The sequence below is a fragment of the Squalius cephalus genome, assembly GCF_949319135.1.
Source record: "Squalius cephalus genome assembly, chromosome: 25".
Lineage (NCBI taxonomy): Eukaryota > Metazoa > Chordata > Actinopteri > Cypriniformes > Leuciscidae > Squalius > Squalius cephalus.
The window spans coordinates 13793773-13813464 of record NC_137146.1 but is presented as its reverse complement, the minus strand read 5'-3'; the positions used below and the strand labels follow the sequence as shown (position 1 = coordinate 13813464).

The following is a 19692-nucleotide window of genomic DNA, read 5'->3' as shown; positions in this document are numbered from 1 at the left end:
GATTTATATTTGACATTTACTGAGACTTGCTTGCTCTTTCTTTAAAGTCGACTTTCTCACTTTCTGTCTCCCTCTCTTAACAGGCAAATGGAGTAGACAGCCCTACTACAGTATATCAACAGCATAACCCAGGCCTGGAAATCACAATTTTTACATTTTTCCAGGTTTTCAATTCCAATTTGAACTGTTTAAGAAAATGCAACACACACACACACACACACACACACACACACACACACACACACACACACACACACACACACACACACACACACACACACACACACACACACACACACACACACACACACACACACACACACACACACACACACACACACACACACACACACACGCATTGTGTCAATAAACATGATTTGGAATATATATAGTGTATGTGTATGAAGAAAAGAAAGAAAACTTTTCATACCTTTCATACCAAATCCTACCAACCTCAAACTTGAGTGTATAAATATGAGCATGTAACCATGACCAAAGGTGGGACCACTGGGTGAGTGTGCGTGCGTGCCCACTCATTGGGATAATTGTAAACGCGCAAACACAGACAGAAAAGACATGCCATCGTGGAAATAAGATAAATAACATATTACTTAAGGGCTATTTAGTTTGTTTAATAAAATAACAAATTGTAATCTGACGCTATAAAGAAAATCAAATCAAATTTACTTGACCTTCAAGGGGGGGAGGGGGGTGCCCCCCTTATATAATGGTAGGGGAAACACTGCAATTTAAACCAAGGATGCTAAATCAGGTTTACTAAAGGCCTCCCTCTGACTTGGGACATGACCAATCACAGTTTACTGTAGATTTCCTTTTTTTTTGGAGTCCTGGACACGTCTCTGCAGCAGATAAAGAAAAACTCAATATATCAACTCAAGAACAAAACCATGGCACTTGTGCTGAACTCCACACCTGAGCCGATCAACACAACATTGCATTTACAAGAACTGGACGTTATACTCACAAAGGGACAAACTGGATTTTGCTCAGACCTTACAGATGTTCCAATCTCAAGTCATATCCTGGCGGTCAGAAGGCATTAGAATCAGTTGTACTGAATTATATAGTGCTGGTGCTCTGAAATTTGACTGACAGATCAGTAAGCAGGCCTGTTATTGACTCTAGGTGGTGTTACTCGCTGTCAATCTCCAGGATACTCCTGTATGGAGACAGTTTTTTCTAGTTTGTTCACAATGTTAAATGCCAAGGCTTTTTTATCTCAAAAAGAAACTAAATCGAAGCTTCTGACTGTGGCCTGTGTTGGAATCAGCATTATGAGAATTCACTCCAACAAGCTTAAGATACACATACTACCAGGGTCCAAAATTAACACCTAGCATTAAGCGCCAATTTGAGTAAAATCTGGCTTTGGTGAGTGAATAAACCTACAATTGGCCACTGACTTTATTACAAGGTGATGAATTCCAGTGAGTTTCCATTATTTTTTCCATATTGTAACTTATCAGTCTTAACAGCCACATGCTTATTGATATTTGACATGTATATTGATTTAAGAATGACTAAAGATCATGTCATTGAGAACAAACTCACAAAGAACAATTTTTTTTTTTTTTATTGATGGTGCAAGACATAAATACACATTTGGTCATATAATACATAGTTTTTAACTTGTCCTACCATCATCTTCTTTTTCCCCCAGAATGAAATGAACCCCCCCCCCCCCTCAATGAAATGAAAATATACTGGTAGCAAAACCTAACTAGGGGAGTGCCTCAGGTATTATGTTTCACACAAAGTCTGATCTTATTGGCCGAATAAATTTCAAGAATCCATTCCACAACCTCTCAAATTTATCCATTTCAAATCTACAAGTGGAAGTCAGTTTCTCCATAATGTATATATCATGCATCACATCAACCCAATTTTCCTTTCTTGGCGCTTCCATCTTTAGCCACTTCCTAGTAATTCCCTTTTTTCCTGCTAGTAACATAATTTTAAACATTTTACAATTCAGATTCTTTTTACCTTGCATATTCAGTCTTCCCAAATAAAATGTGTCAAAAGTGAAAGGGAGATTAATCCGTAAAATCTTGTCCATACATTGTTTAAGTTCCATCCAATATTTCACCATCGAAGGACAACTCCAGAAAATATGAACATGATTTGCACTCTTTTCCCCACATCCCCGCCAACAGCTTGTATCCCGATATTTTGTCTGAGCTGGAGTTCTAAAATATCTCACTAAGTTTTTCCATCCATGTTCCCTCCAGGTTAAGGATGATGTCACTCTCCATATTTGTTGAGTGAGATCTTCCCATTCTTCATCTGTCAATTTTATGTTTGCTTCAATTTCCCATTTTTGTTTTCTGTAGTGTGTATCGTCTCCTTTTAAAATTTCTATCCCTGAATATATCTTTGAAATTAATTTCCTGTTTAGCTTAGATTGGTATGCGGAAATAAAGAGTTTCATAATGTTTAACTCAACGTCAAAATTTTCCTTTTTTATATCATACTCTAAATAATGCCTCATTTGCAAAAATCTATAAAAATCTTGATTTGACAGACTAAACTGTTCTTTGATTTCTTCAAAACTTTTACACTTCTTATTTTCTAATAGTTCCCAAAACATATGTGGGCCTTGTTCCCAATTTTTAAATCTATTATCTCTTATATTAGGGGAAAATTCTGTATCATATCCTATCCACCTTAGCAGCTTATTGCTATGTGTCAGGTTATTCTTTGTAACAATTTCAAACCACACTTTAAGTGAAATGTCAAGCCATGGATTGGGTACATTTTTCGATTGGTGCCAGAGTTTGTTATCCCCGATAAATGCCTGTATTGGAGCTTCCGTTGTCATTTTCATTTCAATTTCTTTCCACCTAGCAGAGTAGGAGGGATTACATAAATTCAGCAAAGGCTTTATTTGCGCTGCTTGATAACTTTTTAGGCACGGGAGAGCTAGCCCCCCCTTCGCCTTAGACAGTTGTAATGTTTTATATCTTATTCTAGGTTGTTTTCCTTGCCAGATATATCTTGAGATAATTTTGGCCCATTCTATAAGTTCCTTGTCCAGTATCTCCACTGGAAGATTCTGAAATAGGTATAACACCCTGGGGAGAACATTGATTTTGACCACCTCAACTCTAGATGTAAGAGTCATAAAGGGGATTAAATTCCACCTTGCAATGTCTTCTTTTATTTTGGATATTAATGGGTCATAGTTTGCAGATTTCAATTGGCTAATATCTTTTGTTAAATTAACTCCAAGATATTTCATTGATTTTGAATTCCACTTAATTTCATAATTTTCTTTAACAGCTTCAGAGGGGCTATAATTGAAAGTGAGGACTTGTGTTTTCTGTACATATATTTTGTAGCCGGACATTTGTCCAAACTTTGCAAATTCTGACATGAGTGCTGGCAAGGATGTATCAGAACTAGACAAAAATATTAGAACATCATCTGCGAAAAGTGCAAGCTTCTGACATGTCCCCTTTATCTCTATGCCTTGTATTTGTGCTTTTTGTTTTATGGATTGGCTAAGTGGTTCCAAAAAAATTGCGAAGAGAAGGGGGCTAGCCGAACAACCCTGCCTACATCTGCGCCTTAATGAAATAGAATTGGATAAACTCCCATTAATCTTAATCCTAGCCGTTGGGTCAGTATACAAGGTTTGTATTGTCCTAATTATTATATCATGGAAGTTAAATTTTTTTAACACACTATAAAGGAAATCCCACCTGACAGAGTCAAACGCTTTCTCCGCGTCATTCCCATAACCACTGCTTCAGTGTGGTTTTCTTTAATATGCTGCATCACATGTAAAGCCCTCCTTATGTTATCTTGCGTTTGTCTTTCTTTAATAAATCCCATCTGGTCCAACTGAATAATACCCGGTAAGATTTTTTCAATACGTCTAGCCAATATTGCAGTGAAAAATCTATAGTCCTGATTCAGGACACTAATAGGTCTATAGCTGGAACAGTCCAATCCGTCCTTGCCTTCTTTAGGGATTACAGAAATTATGGTTTCCCGCCATGAGTATGGTATTTCCCCCTTCTTTAACACCCAGTTGAACGTTTTTCCTAACATTGGGATTAATGAGTCTCTGAACAACTTGTACCATTCTGAGGAGTATCCATCTGTTCCCGGAGACTTATTCACTTTAAGTTTAGAAATCGCAGATATGTCCTCTGTCTTATGCCTTATTATTTTATTGTGAGAGTCCCTTATCTTATATATATTACTTCTGGCCTGCTGCTTTCTTAACTTATATGCCAATAATTTTGTTGATTTACTACCTGTTTCATAATACCTTTGTTTTGTGAACAGCAACTTTTTTTGTATATCTGCTGAGTAAATATAATTTATCTCTGCTTTTTTCTTCCTAATTTCCTGATAAGTTTTATCATTCTGCCTTTCTTTATGTTCCTGTTCTAATTTCTGTAGGTCCAACTGTAATGCAACAAGATTCCTTTGCCTCAATTTTTTTAAATAAGCAGACTTGGCAATGATTTTTAATCATTTTAAATAACCCTCTTAACACCGCCTTACACGCGTCCCATAGTACTGTTGGGGACACTTCCTCATTATCTTCTCCTCCAAATATCTTTGAATTTCCGATTCTAATTCTTCCTTAATGTTTCCTTTTAATATCACTGGCATTAAGTCTCCACAATGTTGTTCTTTTTTCAGATGTCAAAGCCAAAGTTGCATAAACCGAACTATGATCAGATAAGTCAGCCACCCCTATCTCACAATTCCCCACCATATGTCTATCTTTATTGTACATTAGGATGTAATCTATTCTTGAGTATATTTTGTGCGGAGATGAGTAAAAAGTGTAGTCCTTGGTTGTAGGATTCAATTCCCTCCATACATCCATGATACCTAATTCCCCCATCATATCTCTAATTTTATTTGGAATCACATTCTTTTTTACTCCCCTCCCTGAGGTGTCTAATAGAGGGTCCAGCCTTTGGTTCAAATCCCCTCCTCCTCCAATCTGAGCCAGGGGGTGCATATATATTCAGAAGACTAATTAATACTCCCTCTACTCGTACTTTAACCCAGACATATCTTCCATCTTTATCGCTTATCACTGACTGTTTTTGAAATGGGATTTGATTCGATATTAAAACCGCTACCCCTCTCCTGTGACCTGATTTGTATGAAGCATCATATACCTGGTTATAGCCATTTCTCTTTAGTTTTTCATGTTCTTTTTCTGTCAGATGGGTTTCCTGCAGGAAAACTATCCCCGCCCTATCTTTCTTCATTTTACTTAGAATTTTACTTCTTTTAATTGGGTTGAGAACACCATTCACGTTATAGGAAACCACCTTAATTACATTTTTTTGTATAGCCATATTTTAGGTCTAATTGTTCTCATTACTATCCCCAGTCCACCCCCTATGCCACCATAAAAACACACAACCATGAGCCTAACAGAACCAGCTCTAGAACAGTTTTTTCCAAAATCACAAAACATAAACAAAAAGACTTCCAATATTAAGGTCTTTCTCTCAACCTCATCTGAGCCTAAGTAAGACTCGGAGGAATAGCCTCTGGCCCTAACAGCCAGGGGGCCCTCACTGCAACCAGAATCTAACAAAAAGTACATACCATAACGACATCTCGGAGAATACAGTCCTGACAATTGTACCTTAATTTGAGGGAGTTCTTCTTCTACATCTCACCTTAAAATACTGAAAAAAACCTGGATCAGTCGTTTGCCTCCGGCGTCCTCCTAAAAGCCTGCAGTCTCTGCTTGTACCCAGGTCTAGTGTCCGCCTGTCGTCCATCGTTCGCGGCTTGGTCACGGCGCCACGTCAGGCGCTTTATCCTCTCCATCACGTCCTCCGTGGGCTCCACGACCTTCACTTGGTAACCCCTGTCAGCCATATCTTTCGTCGCCTCCTCCGCTGAATCATACGTGCATGTCCCACCATCGTAAAATACCCGGAGACGTGCTGGAAATGGTGTTTGGAAATGTATCTTCTTATCCCTGAGCACTTTCTTTACCTCCGCGTATTTTTTCCGCTGTTTCAAAATCTCTGGTGCATAGTCATGATCTATAATTATCTTCTTGCCTTCATACTCAAATCCCTTTGTCTGCCATGCCGTCTTCACGATAACTTCTTTGCATCTGTAACTGAGAAACTTCACCACTACTGATCTCGGTGGGGCGTCTTTTGGGGGTGACGTAACCGGTGAGCTCGTTCAATGGTGAGTTCCAGGGACGGCGGTAATTCGAGCTTCTCTCTCAACAGGGACTCGATGAAAGCGACCATCGACTGGGCCCCATCTTCTGCTCCTTCCTTTAAGCTGTGAATCCTGATGTTTTCCCTTCTTAAGCGGCCCTCTTGATCCGTCAATTTAGCTGCAACTTGATTTTGTAACTCCAAAAGTTCCAAAGTGGCGTCCTCGATATTTTGAATCCAGTCTTCTGACTCCGTTATGCGCCGCTCAGCCTCATCCATCCTGCTATTTTTTGAATGTCCTCCTGAATTACTTTGAGGCTTTCCCCGTTCTCACTGCGAAAATCTCTGAGCTCTTGCAGCACAATGTCCAGAGTTGCCATCTCTTTAGATGAATTCTGCTGTATTAGCTCGTCTGCTTTGCTCGTGGCTTTGCTAGCTTCGTCCGCGGCTGACGTTGGCTTCGTTGCTAGTCCTGACTGATTTTCGACGTCTCCCATATTTCCAGTGTTGTTTCCAGTTTTCCTTGCTTTCCCTCTTGTCATGATCCTACCCCCTTCCTATAAAATCCTAATTTTGATGTTTCCAATCTGAGAAAAGAGGTATTTTAAAACTTTAGTCGGGGAACTGTTACTCTATGCTGCCGTCATTACCAACGGAAGTGAAGAACAATTATTATTTATGTTTTACAAACTTCCATTCAAAATTTTGGGTCATTTTTTTCTTTTAGTATTTCTTTCTTTCTTATCTCCATACACATACACTATATATATATAAATATACAGACTTTCAGCTGTTTGCAATGAACAAATCAAAGAAAAGTAATTTAAATATCTCAACACAACAAAGGTTTTAAGTGGTTTTTCTATATATATATATATATATATATATATATATATATATATATATATATATATATACACACGTATACATATTTGTTACGATCACCAGCTGGAGTGCCATTGAGAGCCACCAGAGGACATTTCACCTCAGACTATTGAAATTCGCTCACAAACTACATTTCCCATAATTCTCTGCCCAGACTCATCAGCACTCATTGTTTTCAGGTGTGTCTCATTATCCAGTTTAGCTCACCCTATATAAGCATGGTTCATTCTGTTATTCTCTGGAAAGTCTTGTATGTGTCTAACTGCATTTCTGAGCGGTTATTGTATCCTGTTTCTCCCGTGTCCTGCTTCTCTTGATTCTCTGCCTTTTCCCTTAGATTTCTCTGTTTGCCTCAGCCCTTAACTCAGTTATTGTTTGTTTCTGTATGACCTTTGCCTGGATTTGGATTACGATTGTGGATTACTAATAAATACTGCATTTGGATCCTCAACCTTTGTGTCTCAGAGCAGTTCATGACAATAATATATATGGCCATAAATAAATATTTATGACTGGTAAATACAATGTGGCTAAAATGTATTTTGGACCCAGCAAACCACCATGTCTCCTCATTATAATTTAGCTGCCAAGGGATGAGGAGGAAAGAAATCTTCAACAGATCTAAAACAACCGGAGGCTATCTAGTGTCTGGTGTATAATGCCACCACCAAGACAGGCAGTGGCACAAAGCTCTGGTCTGTCAGCTGGTACTGCTGTACTGTAAATGCAGCAAAATCTGAAGTCTTTCCCATCAAATCAGACTCTCCATGGTGAGCTCTTTGCTCACCCCGAGGGCAGACCCAGCAGTCAAGTGAGCGAAGCGAACAATGTGTTTTGCAGGTGTGAATGGTGCCATGAGTTTCTATAGAGTGGTTTTCAACAGCATCCAGTGATGCCCTTTTGACAAGATCCAGGGACATGTGAGGTCAATTTAGCCAAAGAAAAATGCCTACTCCTTCCTTTATTTGCAACCCAGTTGGTGAGGTGGTAGAGAAATTTCTCACGTAGAGACAGAAAGAAAGTTTTCTGTTTGATAGAAAGCCAAAATTTGTGCAAGCTCAAACTTGTATTTTCCTGATATTTTCCATTTGTTCTCACACACTAAATTGGCCTAAAACTGACCACAGAACATAGCTGGACAAGTCTGGAGAGTTCATGAAATCGTAAACGTCTTATTTCGATAATGAATGAATCATTCCAGACTTACCGTCTTGGAAATCATGACTTGAAACATTTTTAAGCTCTTACAAGACTCAATGAGACATAATCTCAGCAGCAACACTTAAATCCAGCTAAGCAAAAAAATAGAATTCATTTTGTTGCTCATCTATTTTTTGACAAGACATGTTGTGCTGCCAGTCCACCAGATGGCACCTTTACAATAGATGGCTGGATCAGAGGTCATTAAAAAGTGTTTACTCGTGACACAGTGATGAATTGAGCAGAACAGTGTCAGATTTTTCTACAAGTCTCATTAACTATGATAGTAAAGCTTTGTCTGGCTCTAGGGCAGGCGGACAGCAAGCAGTTGTAATCTAAATTACCCCGTGATCTTATTAATGTGAATAAAAATTGTTTGCAAAAAAACGCAAAACAACTTTGCGGTTTAATTGCCAAACTTTGGCAGTGCTCTTTGTTTACAGCAAAGAACATTTTTATTCTGTGTTTTCAAAAAGAGGAGATGAACCCCTGCTGATTACGCCCTATGAATGAGATGAACTTTTTCTCATAAATTGCGAAGCTGTCTTTTGCTATCACGAAAGCTGATGTCAGATGTCAGGTGTACTTATGTGTTGTTAGCAAGCACTTATTGAAACTTTTCTGTCTCAACACTCAACAGCACTGAAGAGATGCTTTAAAACTATGCATCATAGATGAGTACATTTCAGCTAGCAGGGTATATTTATAATAATTCATTTTAGCTTATTTTCCCCCTTCTGACGTTTAAGAAGAACACAAACCAGGATATTCTGGTGCACTATAATGAAAATATTTTTTCATTCTAAATGCAAAATAAATAGGATGATTAAAGAAAAAAAAGATTTAGGAAAATACATACCACATTCATTTAAAAAGCAACTGACTGCTGATCTGTGTCACGATTAGTCTAATGGTAACATACATAGAGGAGACTAGGATCAGTTGTCATAAGCGCTAGATTTCAATAACTCAGTATTTAACATCTAATAGGTACTATACAGTGAAGATACATTTTAACTAAAAGATGGGGTTCTTAAATATCAGGTTGTGGCATGTTGTCACATTTGTGTGTCTTTTATATCTAATTTAATAAAATGTATTAATGCAATTATGTTTGGCTAAACAATTTGTTTGATATTTGATATGTTACTATTTACAAGTGAGATTTTTCATGAATTGTTTAGTGTTTTTGTTTTCATAATAGTTTTACTCTTTACATTTAGTTGAAGCATGTAAAATGCTAAAGCTTCAAATATGACAACGTACCCATGTACACTACCGTAATTTAAAAAAAAATGTTTTGATAGAAGTCTCTTATGCTCACCAAGGCTGCATTTCTTTGATCAAAAATACAGTAAAAACAGTAATATTGTGAAATAGTATTACAATTTACAATTCCTCTTTTCTGTTTTAATATACATTTAAAATCTAATTCATTTCTGTGATGGTAAAGCTGTATTTTTAGTATCATTACTACAGTCTTTAGTGTCACACGATCCTTCAGTAATCATTATAATAGGCCAAAAACATTTCTTATTATTATCAATTTTGTAAAGTGTTCTGCTACTTCAAAATTTTGTCAATACCATGATACATTTTTTAGGATTCTTTGATGAATAGAAAGTTCAAAAGAACATTTATTTGAAATAGAAACAATGTAAAAGTCTTTCCTGTCACTTTTAATCAATTTAAACGGTAATGTAGTTTGAGAAATTAACTGTATCAATGTGACTTGTTTTTCCTGGGCATTAACAGTGCTTTATTTTACCCAATATTTAAATATTTATTTTTTTGAAAAACCCTGAGAAATATTCACTGGAGTAAAACATGAGACAACTATACTGTACTTCCTGTTAATGACACAAACAGCATTTTTTTTTTCCAGCTGGAGACAAAGAGATCTTTTATTATAATTCACTTTCTGTATCTGATAGACCTGATATTTTCACAAGCCTTGTAAAAGTGACATCATCCCACAAATGCTACTTCCCGACTTTAACTGATCTAATTCAATCGGTTCAGGATACTTTTTAAAAATTTGGGCATACGACATCCCGAATTAGCCCCTCATTAGTCTCCAGGTGCAAACCAATCATGAATGCATGAAATACGGCTCAGAGAGCATCACCACGATCCAATGATTCAGTAACTAAGCAACACTGAACATCCTCATCGCTAATGATAACTTACCGGTCGATCTAGTTGGAATCAGTGCTACTATTTCTGATGAATCCTATTTTTTCTCCTGTCTGCAGCTCTCTCCTGTTTGCTTCATCTCTGGTTAAATACGAAGCTAGCAAAGTGAGAGTTTGTGACTTTAGCTCATTTCATGGTATTTTGGGCAGAGGAATTTGGGAATTGAGGAGACATGACAGTTCAAATGATTTTTTTTCTTCTTCTGAATGGCATTAAGTATTTCCATCCTATAATTAAGCCATTTTCTATAACCGCACCCGGACAGTATGCCGAAAAATGTCAGGGTTCTTAACCACACACTTCCAGCATATTATAGGACTTTTCGGAATGATAAAGTAAGTCAAACTCAAGCTATTCAGATCATCAAATCCTAATTTTGATCATCTTTAAATTGAATGACTTAATCATTTAACCTCTCATAGACTATGGCGCCAGTTGCACGGTGTTAAACTAAAATTTTAAACTGTGGCCATGCAAATTTCATCCAATTTGGCCACAGTTGGTGCGTGACCAAAGGATAGGCCTCCAGCCTGACCCCAAATTTAGGTTTAAACTGCATCTAATACAACATTTTTGCAATGAAGATGGAACATCTTGAATGATGTTGCTCACTTAGCCATGAAATGTCCTGATACAAACCAATTGCGGTGTAGTTATTCACAAATCGCATCATTTTATTCTGAACATAAGGCTTATCAATCAAATAGGAAAACTACTTAGATGTAAAATGTCTAATGCATCATAATGAAACCTATGTAATATTTTTCACATATCATGGAATTGCCATCACATTGCGCATGGCACACTAATTTATTATTTCTACCAACTGCTTCGTTAGGCGGGGATATCATATTCCTTTATTACTGACAGGTTATCTATCTCAATTAATTTGCAAAGCAGCCAGTGGTCTGAAGTCACATCACATCATAGCCAGGCAAGATGCATCATTAAATCATAATTTTGTTTGTTATCTTTATTCCTTCTCTCGATTATTAATGAGAATTAATTATGCAGCCCTGTCTGAAGATGATGGCGTATGTCCCACGCCGTGGAATGGCAATGAAGATTGATTGATTTGAGTAAATGAGAAACTCTTCGTCACTTTTTTCTAAGTCATACTTAAAAATATAGATAATATAACGCATTCCAGATGAACAGTATATTTTTTGTTTGATCAGTCCGACATGCCGACTTGTAGCTCAGTCCAATGATGTCAGTTTGTGGACAAATCTGTTTGGTTTCACTAGCTGTGCAGAAATGACACACTTTGCCTTTAAATGCCAACTGCTTCAACTGAAGTGCATTTTTCTGCATTTGCATTTGTGTTTTCATGTTTTATGGAGACTTTCTATAGACATAAGAATTATTATACTGTTCAAACTGTATATTCTATCCCCTAATCCTAAACCTACCCCTAAACTTACCCATCACAGAAAATGTTCTGCATTTTTTTTTAGATTTTGTGCACTGACTCGTGCACTGACAACCCGACTAGAGCTGATGTGTGGAACACACCGCAAACAGGCTCTTCAAGCATTAAACAGCATATAGGCATATACAGAGGTACATACAGTGAGGAAAATAAGTATTTGAACACCCTGCTATTTTGCAAGTTCTCCCACTTGGAAATCATGGAGGGGTCTGAAATTGTCATCGTAGGTGCATGTCCACTATGAGAGACAATCTAAAAAAAAAATCCAGAAATCACAATATATGATTTTTTAACTATTTATTTGTATGATACAGCTGCAAATAAGTATTTGAACACCTGTCTATCAGCTAGAATTCTGACCCTCAAAGACCTGTTAGTCTGCCTTTAAAATGTCCACCTCCACTCCATTTATTATCCTAAATTAGATGCACCTGTCTGAGGTCGTTAGCTGCATAAAGACACCTGTCCACCCCATACAATCAGTAAGAATCCAACTACTAACATGGCCAAGACCAAAGAGCTGTCCAAAGACACTAGAGACAAAATTGTACACCTCCACAAGGCTGGAAAGGGCTACGGGGAGATTGCCAAGCAGCTTGGTGAAAAAAGGTCCACTGTTGGAGCAATCATTAGAAAATGGAAGAAGCTAAACATGACTGTCAATCTCCCTCGGACTGGGGCTCCATGCAAGATCTCACCTCGTGGGGTCTCAATGATCCTAAGAAAGGTGAGAAATCAGCCCAGAACTACACGGGATGAGCTGGTCAATGACCTGAAAAGAGCTCGGACCACCGTTTCCAAGGTTACTGTTGGTAATACACTAAGACGTCATGGTTTGAAATCATGCATGGCACGGAAGGTTCCCCTGCTTAAACCAGCACATGTCAAGGCCCGTCTTAAGTTTGCCAATGACCATTTGGATGATCCAAAGGGAGTCATGGGAGAAAGTCATGTGGTCAGATGAGACCAAAATAGAACTTTTTGGTCATAATTCCACTAAACGTGTTTGGAGGAAGAAGAATGATGAGTACCATCCCAAGAACACCATCCCTACTGTGAAGCATGGGGGTGGTAGCATCATGCTTTGGGGGTGTTTTTCTGCACATGGGACAGGGCGACTGCACTGTATTAAGGAGAGGATGACCGGGGCCATGTATTGCGAGATTTTGGGGAACAACCTCCTTCCCTCAGTTAGAGCATTGAAGATGGGTCGAGGCTTCCAACATGACAATGACCCGAAGCACACAGCCAGGATAACCAAGGAGTGGCTCTGTAAGAAGCATATCAAGGTTCTGGCGTCGCCTAGCCAGTCTCCAGACCTAAACCCAATAGAGAATCTTTGGAGGGAGCTCAAACTCCGTGTTTCTCAGCGACAGCCCAGAAACCTGACTGATCTAGAGAAGATCTGTGTGGAGGAGTGGGCCAAAATCCCTCCTGCAGTGTGTGCAAACCTGGTGAAAAACTACAGGAAACGTTTGACCTCTGTAATTGCAAACAAAGGCTACTGTACCAAATATTAACATTGATTTTCTCAGGTGTTCAAATACTTATTTGCAGCTGTATCATACAAATAAATAGTTAAAAAATCATACATTGTGATTTCTGGATTTTTTTTTTAGATTATGTCTCTCACAGTGGACATGCACCTACGATGACAATTTCAGACCCCTCCATGATTTCTAAGTGGGAGAACTTGCAAAATAGCAGGGTGTTCAAATACTTATTTTCCTCACTGTACATGTAAGGTACATTAGCAAGCAAAGATTTGCAGTGAAAAATCATCTGAAATAATCATAAGTTTGATTTCTGGAACTGAGACTGGACCGTTTCTCATTATTTTCACATTAAGGCACCTTACCACATTGGCATTCAGTCTGTGCATCCAATTACCTAATTTTGAAACTTCGCAGTAAATAAATAATGAGTGTAAATATAAACAAGTCTTTAGGGGATTGCTGGACCCATGCTAGATGGCATTTGCAGACTTGAGCAGTGAAATCACCATTACGCTATGCAACACATCGCAAGCCCAGAGGGGCCTCGTGGGTGTGGTGTAGACTGTCCAGAGGCCTATAACTTTCTTCTTGTGCACATGCAGGTGGCCAAGAGCAACATTTATATGCAGCATTACCATAGAGAAGCTGGCGTGCTGCATTAATGCACTGCTGGTCTGCTCTCTTCCTACCCCAGCCCTGAATAAATGAAGAAATGAATAAATAGTAGCAGTCTCCGCCCTGTGTGGTGGGCACTAGTCATGATTTGTAGGATCCCCTGGCGAGCACTGATTATGTTTCGAGAACAGAGATGCAGTGTTTTATAAGTAGCTCCATGCAGTTTGCAGCTGCTGATTGGCACAGATAATTCTGCAATTGAAATAAGGAAACATGGGAAAAATGGTTATGTAGCAGAGAATTTCCTCTGATTATTTGCAGTACCCTTATTATTCTCCTGGTGTCATTTGGAAATAAATGCTTTGATCAAGGGCACAAATGCGATCTCAATAACTCCAGTTTGCAGAGGCTCAGCTGACAAATTTGAGATTACAATCTCTGATCACATACTTTAATGGCTTCTTTTCTATTCAAATGATCTGTAATGAATTGTCCTGCACTACTGTACTACTTATATATCCAACTTACATTGTAAAGGTGCAGGACAGGCTAAATACACATTAATTGCGCAGATATTAACATAAATAAATACATAATCTCTGTATTACATACATAATACATTACATACATAGTCTCCAATGCCATCTCTCTCATGTTCGTCCATCCTCGGGATGCTACTGTTCTTCTTCGCGTGATTTTTCTCCCCCCAAACTACTTCAGCGGACCTTTAAGTAACCGGGGTTAAGCAACCTTTACCAATGAAATTAGCTGCAGGGCGGGATTTCTGCTTAACTGGTTTGCGCCCAGTGGGATTTTTAACATTTTTTAATAGAAAGATTAAAAATATGGGAGAAATACGGGAAAATATTTAAACGGGATGATAGCGGGATAGCAAGGTAAAATACAGGAGAATCCCAGGAAAAATGGGAGGGTTGACAGGTATGGCATACATACGTATGTACTGTCAATTGATACAAAACCCAATTTTTTGGTAATCGCGATTAATGGCACCTATCATTAACATTTTTAATATATTTTTATATTGTAATAAATGTTTTTACACCGAATCGCCAAACTAATGAAGAAACAACAACGACAATATATTTTGAATATTTTGTTTAATGACATATTTTTTACTAAGTTACTTACTAACTTCACCAAGGGAACTTAAAACAATCTTCTCATAAACCCTTTATAAAATATGTCAGATTTTGCTGTGCCTTTAATATAGTGTGTTGTATATAGTGTCTATAATATAGAGATATTTCTCTCTGTCGATATCAGCACTCTCTGTTTGAGTGAGAGATGCCTGTCAGTTAATTTTCCCTATTTAACTTTATTCATTTCACAATAAAAAATAAAATTACTAGTTCAAATATTTGGTATCACTATTTTTATGCAAGGATAGATCCTCTCCATAAGTGAGTATTGCAAGTATTTACACTTATTTGTGCACAAACACTTGCGTCTCTGAATCATTGTGTCAAGCACGTTACTGACAGGATCAAACACAGGCAGCCAGATGGAGCTTGAAACATGCAAGCATCACATGGGTCTCACGCATCATGCCTCTCAGCCTCCCAAAGAGAAACCCGCAAAGGTTAGTGTGCTTCTCTTTGGGAGCAATACAATTTGGGCCTTACCATTGGGCAGTCGTGGCCTAATGGTTGGAAAGACAGACTGGTAACCCGAAGGTTGCAGGTTTGATTCTCAATACCAGCAAGGAAATGACTGAGGTGTCCCTGAGGGAGGCACCAAACCCCCAATTGCTGCTCACTGCTCTGGGTGTGTGTCCACGGATTGCAGTGAGTGTGTGTTCACTACTCACTACTCCTAATGTGTGTGCACTAACTTGAATGGATTAAATGCAGAGGACAAAATTCAAACTTCTTTTCTTTAATTTCACTCTATGGATAATCTGTGAATATAATTATTCCATTTCACCTCTACCAGCATAGCAGAAATGTCCATATGTTCCCAAAGCGTATGTCCAGTAGTTGGAAGAACCTGATGAAAAGTTAATATTACATACCCTAAAGAGCAAGAGCACTGAATAGGTGTTGCACCGACTAGTCGACTTTAATGCTCTGTCATGATGCTTTAAGCTTGACATCGACTAGTCGATGATCATGGCCTATAGAGGGCGCAACAGGATAAGAAATCCAAATGGTTGTCCAAACAGTTAAAATGACAAATAAATGCATACTCTGAGAGCAATCCACAAGATGTTTGATTATGCTATCTAGATGCTCAAAATTGATTGGGAGCATGCACATTTTAATCAGCTTGTTGTACAAGTAAGTTCTAAACTATTGGGTGCTGCTTTGTAACGCACACACATACAGAAGCTTGCGCATCATGCACAAATGGCGCGCACAAAGAATCAGTATTAATGTATTGTCGGAATGTGTTGTCAACACTGTTCTGTGATTTATCAATAAAATATATTAGAAACTGAGAAGTTCTAGCGTATATATTTATTAGTAACTAAAACCCACAAATTCAATATTATTAGAGAGACGCTGCCAGGCAGAATTAAGTCACACGCAATCGCTCTCTCACTAATGCATTCATATAAATGTTTACTGTGGTACTTTATCTGTATCTGATTTAGAACGAGCAAAAATCTGTGAGAAATATAACGACCCAAAGACAAAAGAGCTGATAAAAATGAGCTGTTATGTGTATAGCCTAGTGGGCAGCGCTGTGTCAATATGCCATAGCTCTGCACACGGCAACCCGCATTAGAGTCTCAGCTCGAGGTTCAGGCTTATTTGTTAATTAATGACGTCATCAGTGACTAGTTAACTCGACTTTCATCATATAAATGTCGACTTTAAAAAACCTGAAGTCCCTAGAACTGAATAACTGTCACAGCTGTGCGGAAACAATAAGAAGACAAAAGCGTAAAAAACAGCAGTGGACGTATTAGTCTAACAGGTGAGTGTAATCAAATGCACCTGATCTAAGTAATAAGCCAGATGCAATTAACAGGAATAATGAGGCATAAAAATGCATCATTTCACATGGTGATGATGGTGGGGGATGGCTCTGTGTTTTACCCTTGGGTTCTCTGTTTCGCTCTGGTGAAACTATTTTATAATTTTATAATATCTTTAATAATTGCATCTGACTCACAAATAAATAAATAAATATAAAAAAATGAAGCTGCTTTTGTCTCAGTGTACTTCACAATTGCTCCGAGAGAAAAAAAATGATGAATTTTTATGAAGATATGGCAAGCTGGATGTTGACACCAATTTAAAAAAAATGAGTGGCAGGGGGTCTCTGTGGGGTCTAATGTTGAATGAAAAGCTTTGATTGGAGATCACAGCTTCAGGACTGTTACACTGGAGACATCTATCGCCATGTGTCCTTTTTCAGAATGCTTCAGACAATGGGCTGACCTTGAAAAGTGCTACACGCCTATTTAAAGAAGATGCCATTAAAACAAATCCTTTGGCAATAAAGATTATTACAACATATGTCAAGTGCGGAAGATTTTTAATTGCAAGGACACCAATGTGAAGGCATCAAAGTTTCATAGACATAATTTCATACACAGCAACTACCAGCACACATGACTTTGAAACCCGCTTTCACATATTGCAAAGAAAAAGTGCTTGCACGGAATAGAATGCAAACAACATTTAACTGTTTACATAATTTAATCAAGCATTCAAACTACATAATTAGTCATATATGTTCAGCTATTCATGTATTAATCCACATGAGCTGTATTCTTGTGAGACAAAGCTGGATATTATTTAAGGAGAAAGAAATAGACTTACGGTCTCCATGGCAACGGAGAGGTCCCACAGTCAGCTTGGCCTCCGAGCCAGGTCGATTTGTGTCCCCAACAGCCACTTGGCTGACCGGTAAGTGGTCTTTATACACCAGAAGCCCGGAATCATCCCTCCTACCAAACAATGTAAGTCTTAATAAAATGTGAGAAAAAACATTTCTTCTTATCTGCTCACAATAGCACACTGACATTTCATAGTACTAAACCTTATTAATGAACTCATTAAAGTTTTAATAAGCGAAATTGCCTGTTTTCTCTCTCAAAAGCAGCCTTCTGACACTGATGACTAGCTGTTTAATTACAGCAATACAATTTGTTTAATCAGTGAAAACACTCACTTCACGTATTTTGCAAATTTAATAAACATTAGTGAACACATACACACATAAACCTCACAGGTAGATGAGGCAGGGCACTATGTGTGTATTATTTTAATGCCACCATCCATCAAAAGTGCAAAACTGCAACTGCAAAAGTCATCTAAAAACAATTATGTATTGCAAACCTGTAGAGAAAAAAATTCAACAATGTGGTTGGGAATGAAATGTGCCACTTTGAAATCCAATGTCCTAATTTGCATCTATTACGAATGGTGGTTCAGTTTGCTTGGGGTTTATGACAAGTGGCGAGAGCATCGCAATAACCCTCTGTCCATCTGTGAATGGGCCATTAACACATATTGCTGTGTGTTCAGCTAAACCAGCAACAGAAGAGGCAAACTCCATCAGCCTAATTGTGTAAACATTCAAAAAATGTATCAAAAAAGATATCCATCAGGAAAACACAAATATTAGTATGGCTCCACTCACTGACTGAGGCTGTTTACCTTAAGAATATAGTATTAAAAACCGATAATAAAAGCATAAAAAAACACAATGTACATTAGACAAACACAAACACACAGTTACCCAGGGGCGCGTAAAGTCTGTTTGGTTATTACTTTCCACCAATCCATCCAATGTACTTCCTGTTGCCAATGTCTGACAGTCTCTAACTGTTCCAAGACCTAGTAAGCTGCCTATCACAGAAAATGCGTTTTTTTGCATTTAAAAATGCGAGATGCAGAGTTGTGGAGTAATGTCAAGTCAAGTCACCTTCATTTATATAGCGCTTTTAACAATATAGATTGTTTCAAAGCAGCTTTACAGTGATAATAGGAAATTCAAGTAACAGAGAATGTATTGGCTTTACAGCAGCTCTAGAATAAAGTTATTGTCCAGCTAAAGTTAGTTTTGATTGATTCACTTCCGTCGCAACGATCATTAGTTATTAACTTAGGGGCCGCTAACACGACACTGTTCTAACAGAAAACCCTTAATGCAATCTACAGACACATTTTGTAAAAAGTTTATTTTAATTTGAGCACCACATTTTTTGGACCATGGTGTCATGCATGAGGTGCTGTAAAGGACGCAAAATGCGAGACGCGGGTACAGCAGTCAAACACGTCCCAAAACATTGGAATTGGAAATGCAGCGCAGTGAAATGCAAAAACATGAGTTTCACTTTATTTTGATGGCCCATTTAACACATTCTGTTGACTATAAGTAACATTGCACCTACATGTCTACTAACTGTCCTGTGTTAGTAGAGTATTGGTAGGGTTAAGGATAGAATAAGTTGAGATGTACATGTAAAATTACTTCTAGTGAGTATAATGTCTGTTGGAGGACCATCACAATAAAGAGTTAACATATATTAAGCAGACAGTCTACTAATACTCTACTGAGAGTTAGTTGACATGTAGTTGCCAAGTTACTTATAGTCAACAGAATGTTCAAAAGGGACCATCAAAATTAAGTGTTACCAAAAAAGATTCTGTGTAAATGGCGCCTACAGCTGCAACCTAACTGTCACGGACCCTAATAAGTGAGC

The 19692-nt window shown here is 38.0% G+C and overlaps 1 protein-coding gene across 2 annotated transcripts in view; it reads right to left on the bottom strand.

The window, feature by feature from the left end:
- cntnap2a (contactin associated protein 2a) overlaps nucleotides 1–19692 on the bottom strand; it is a 386613-nt gene that overhangs the window by 70307 nt on the left and 296614 nt on the right. For both annotated transcript variants that reach the window (XM_079862570.1, XM_079862571.1), the window contains exon 15: nucleotides 17804–17931. In XM_079862570.1, the coding sequence (XP_079718696.1) occupies nucleotides 17804–17931 (128 nt within the window). The remainder of the gene's footprint in view (nucleotides 1–17803; nucleotides 17932–19692) is intronic.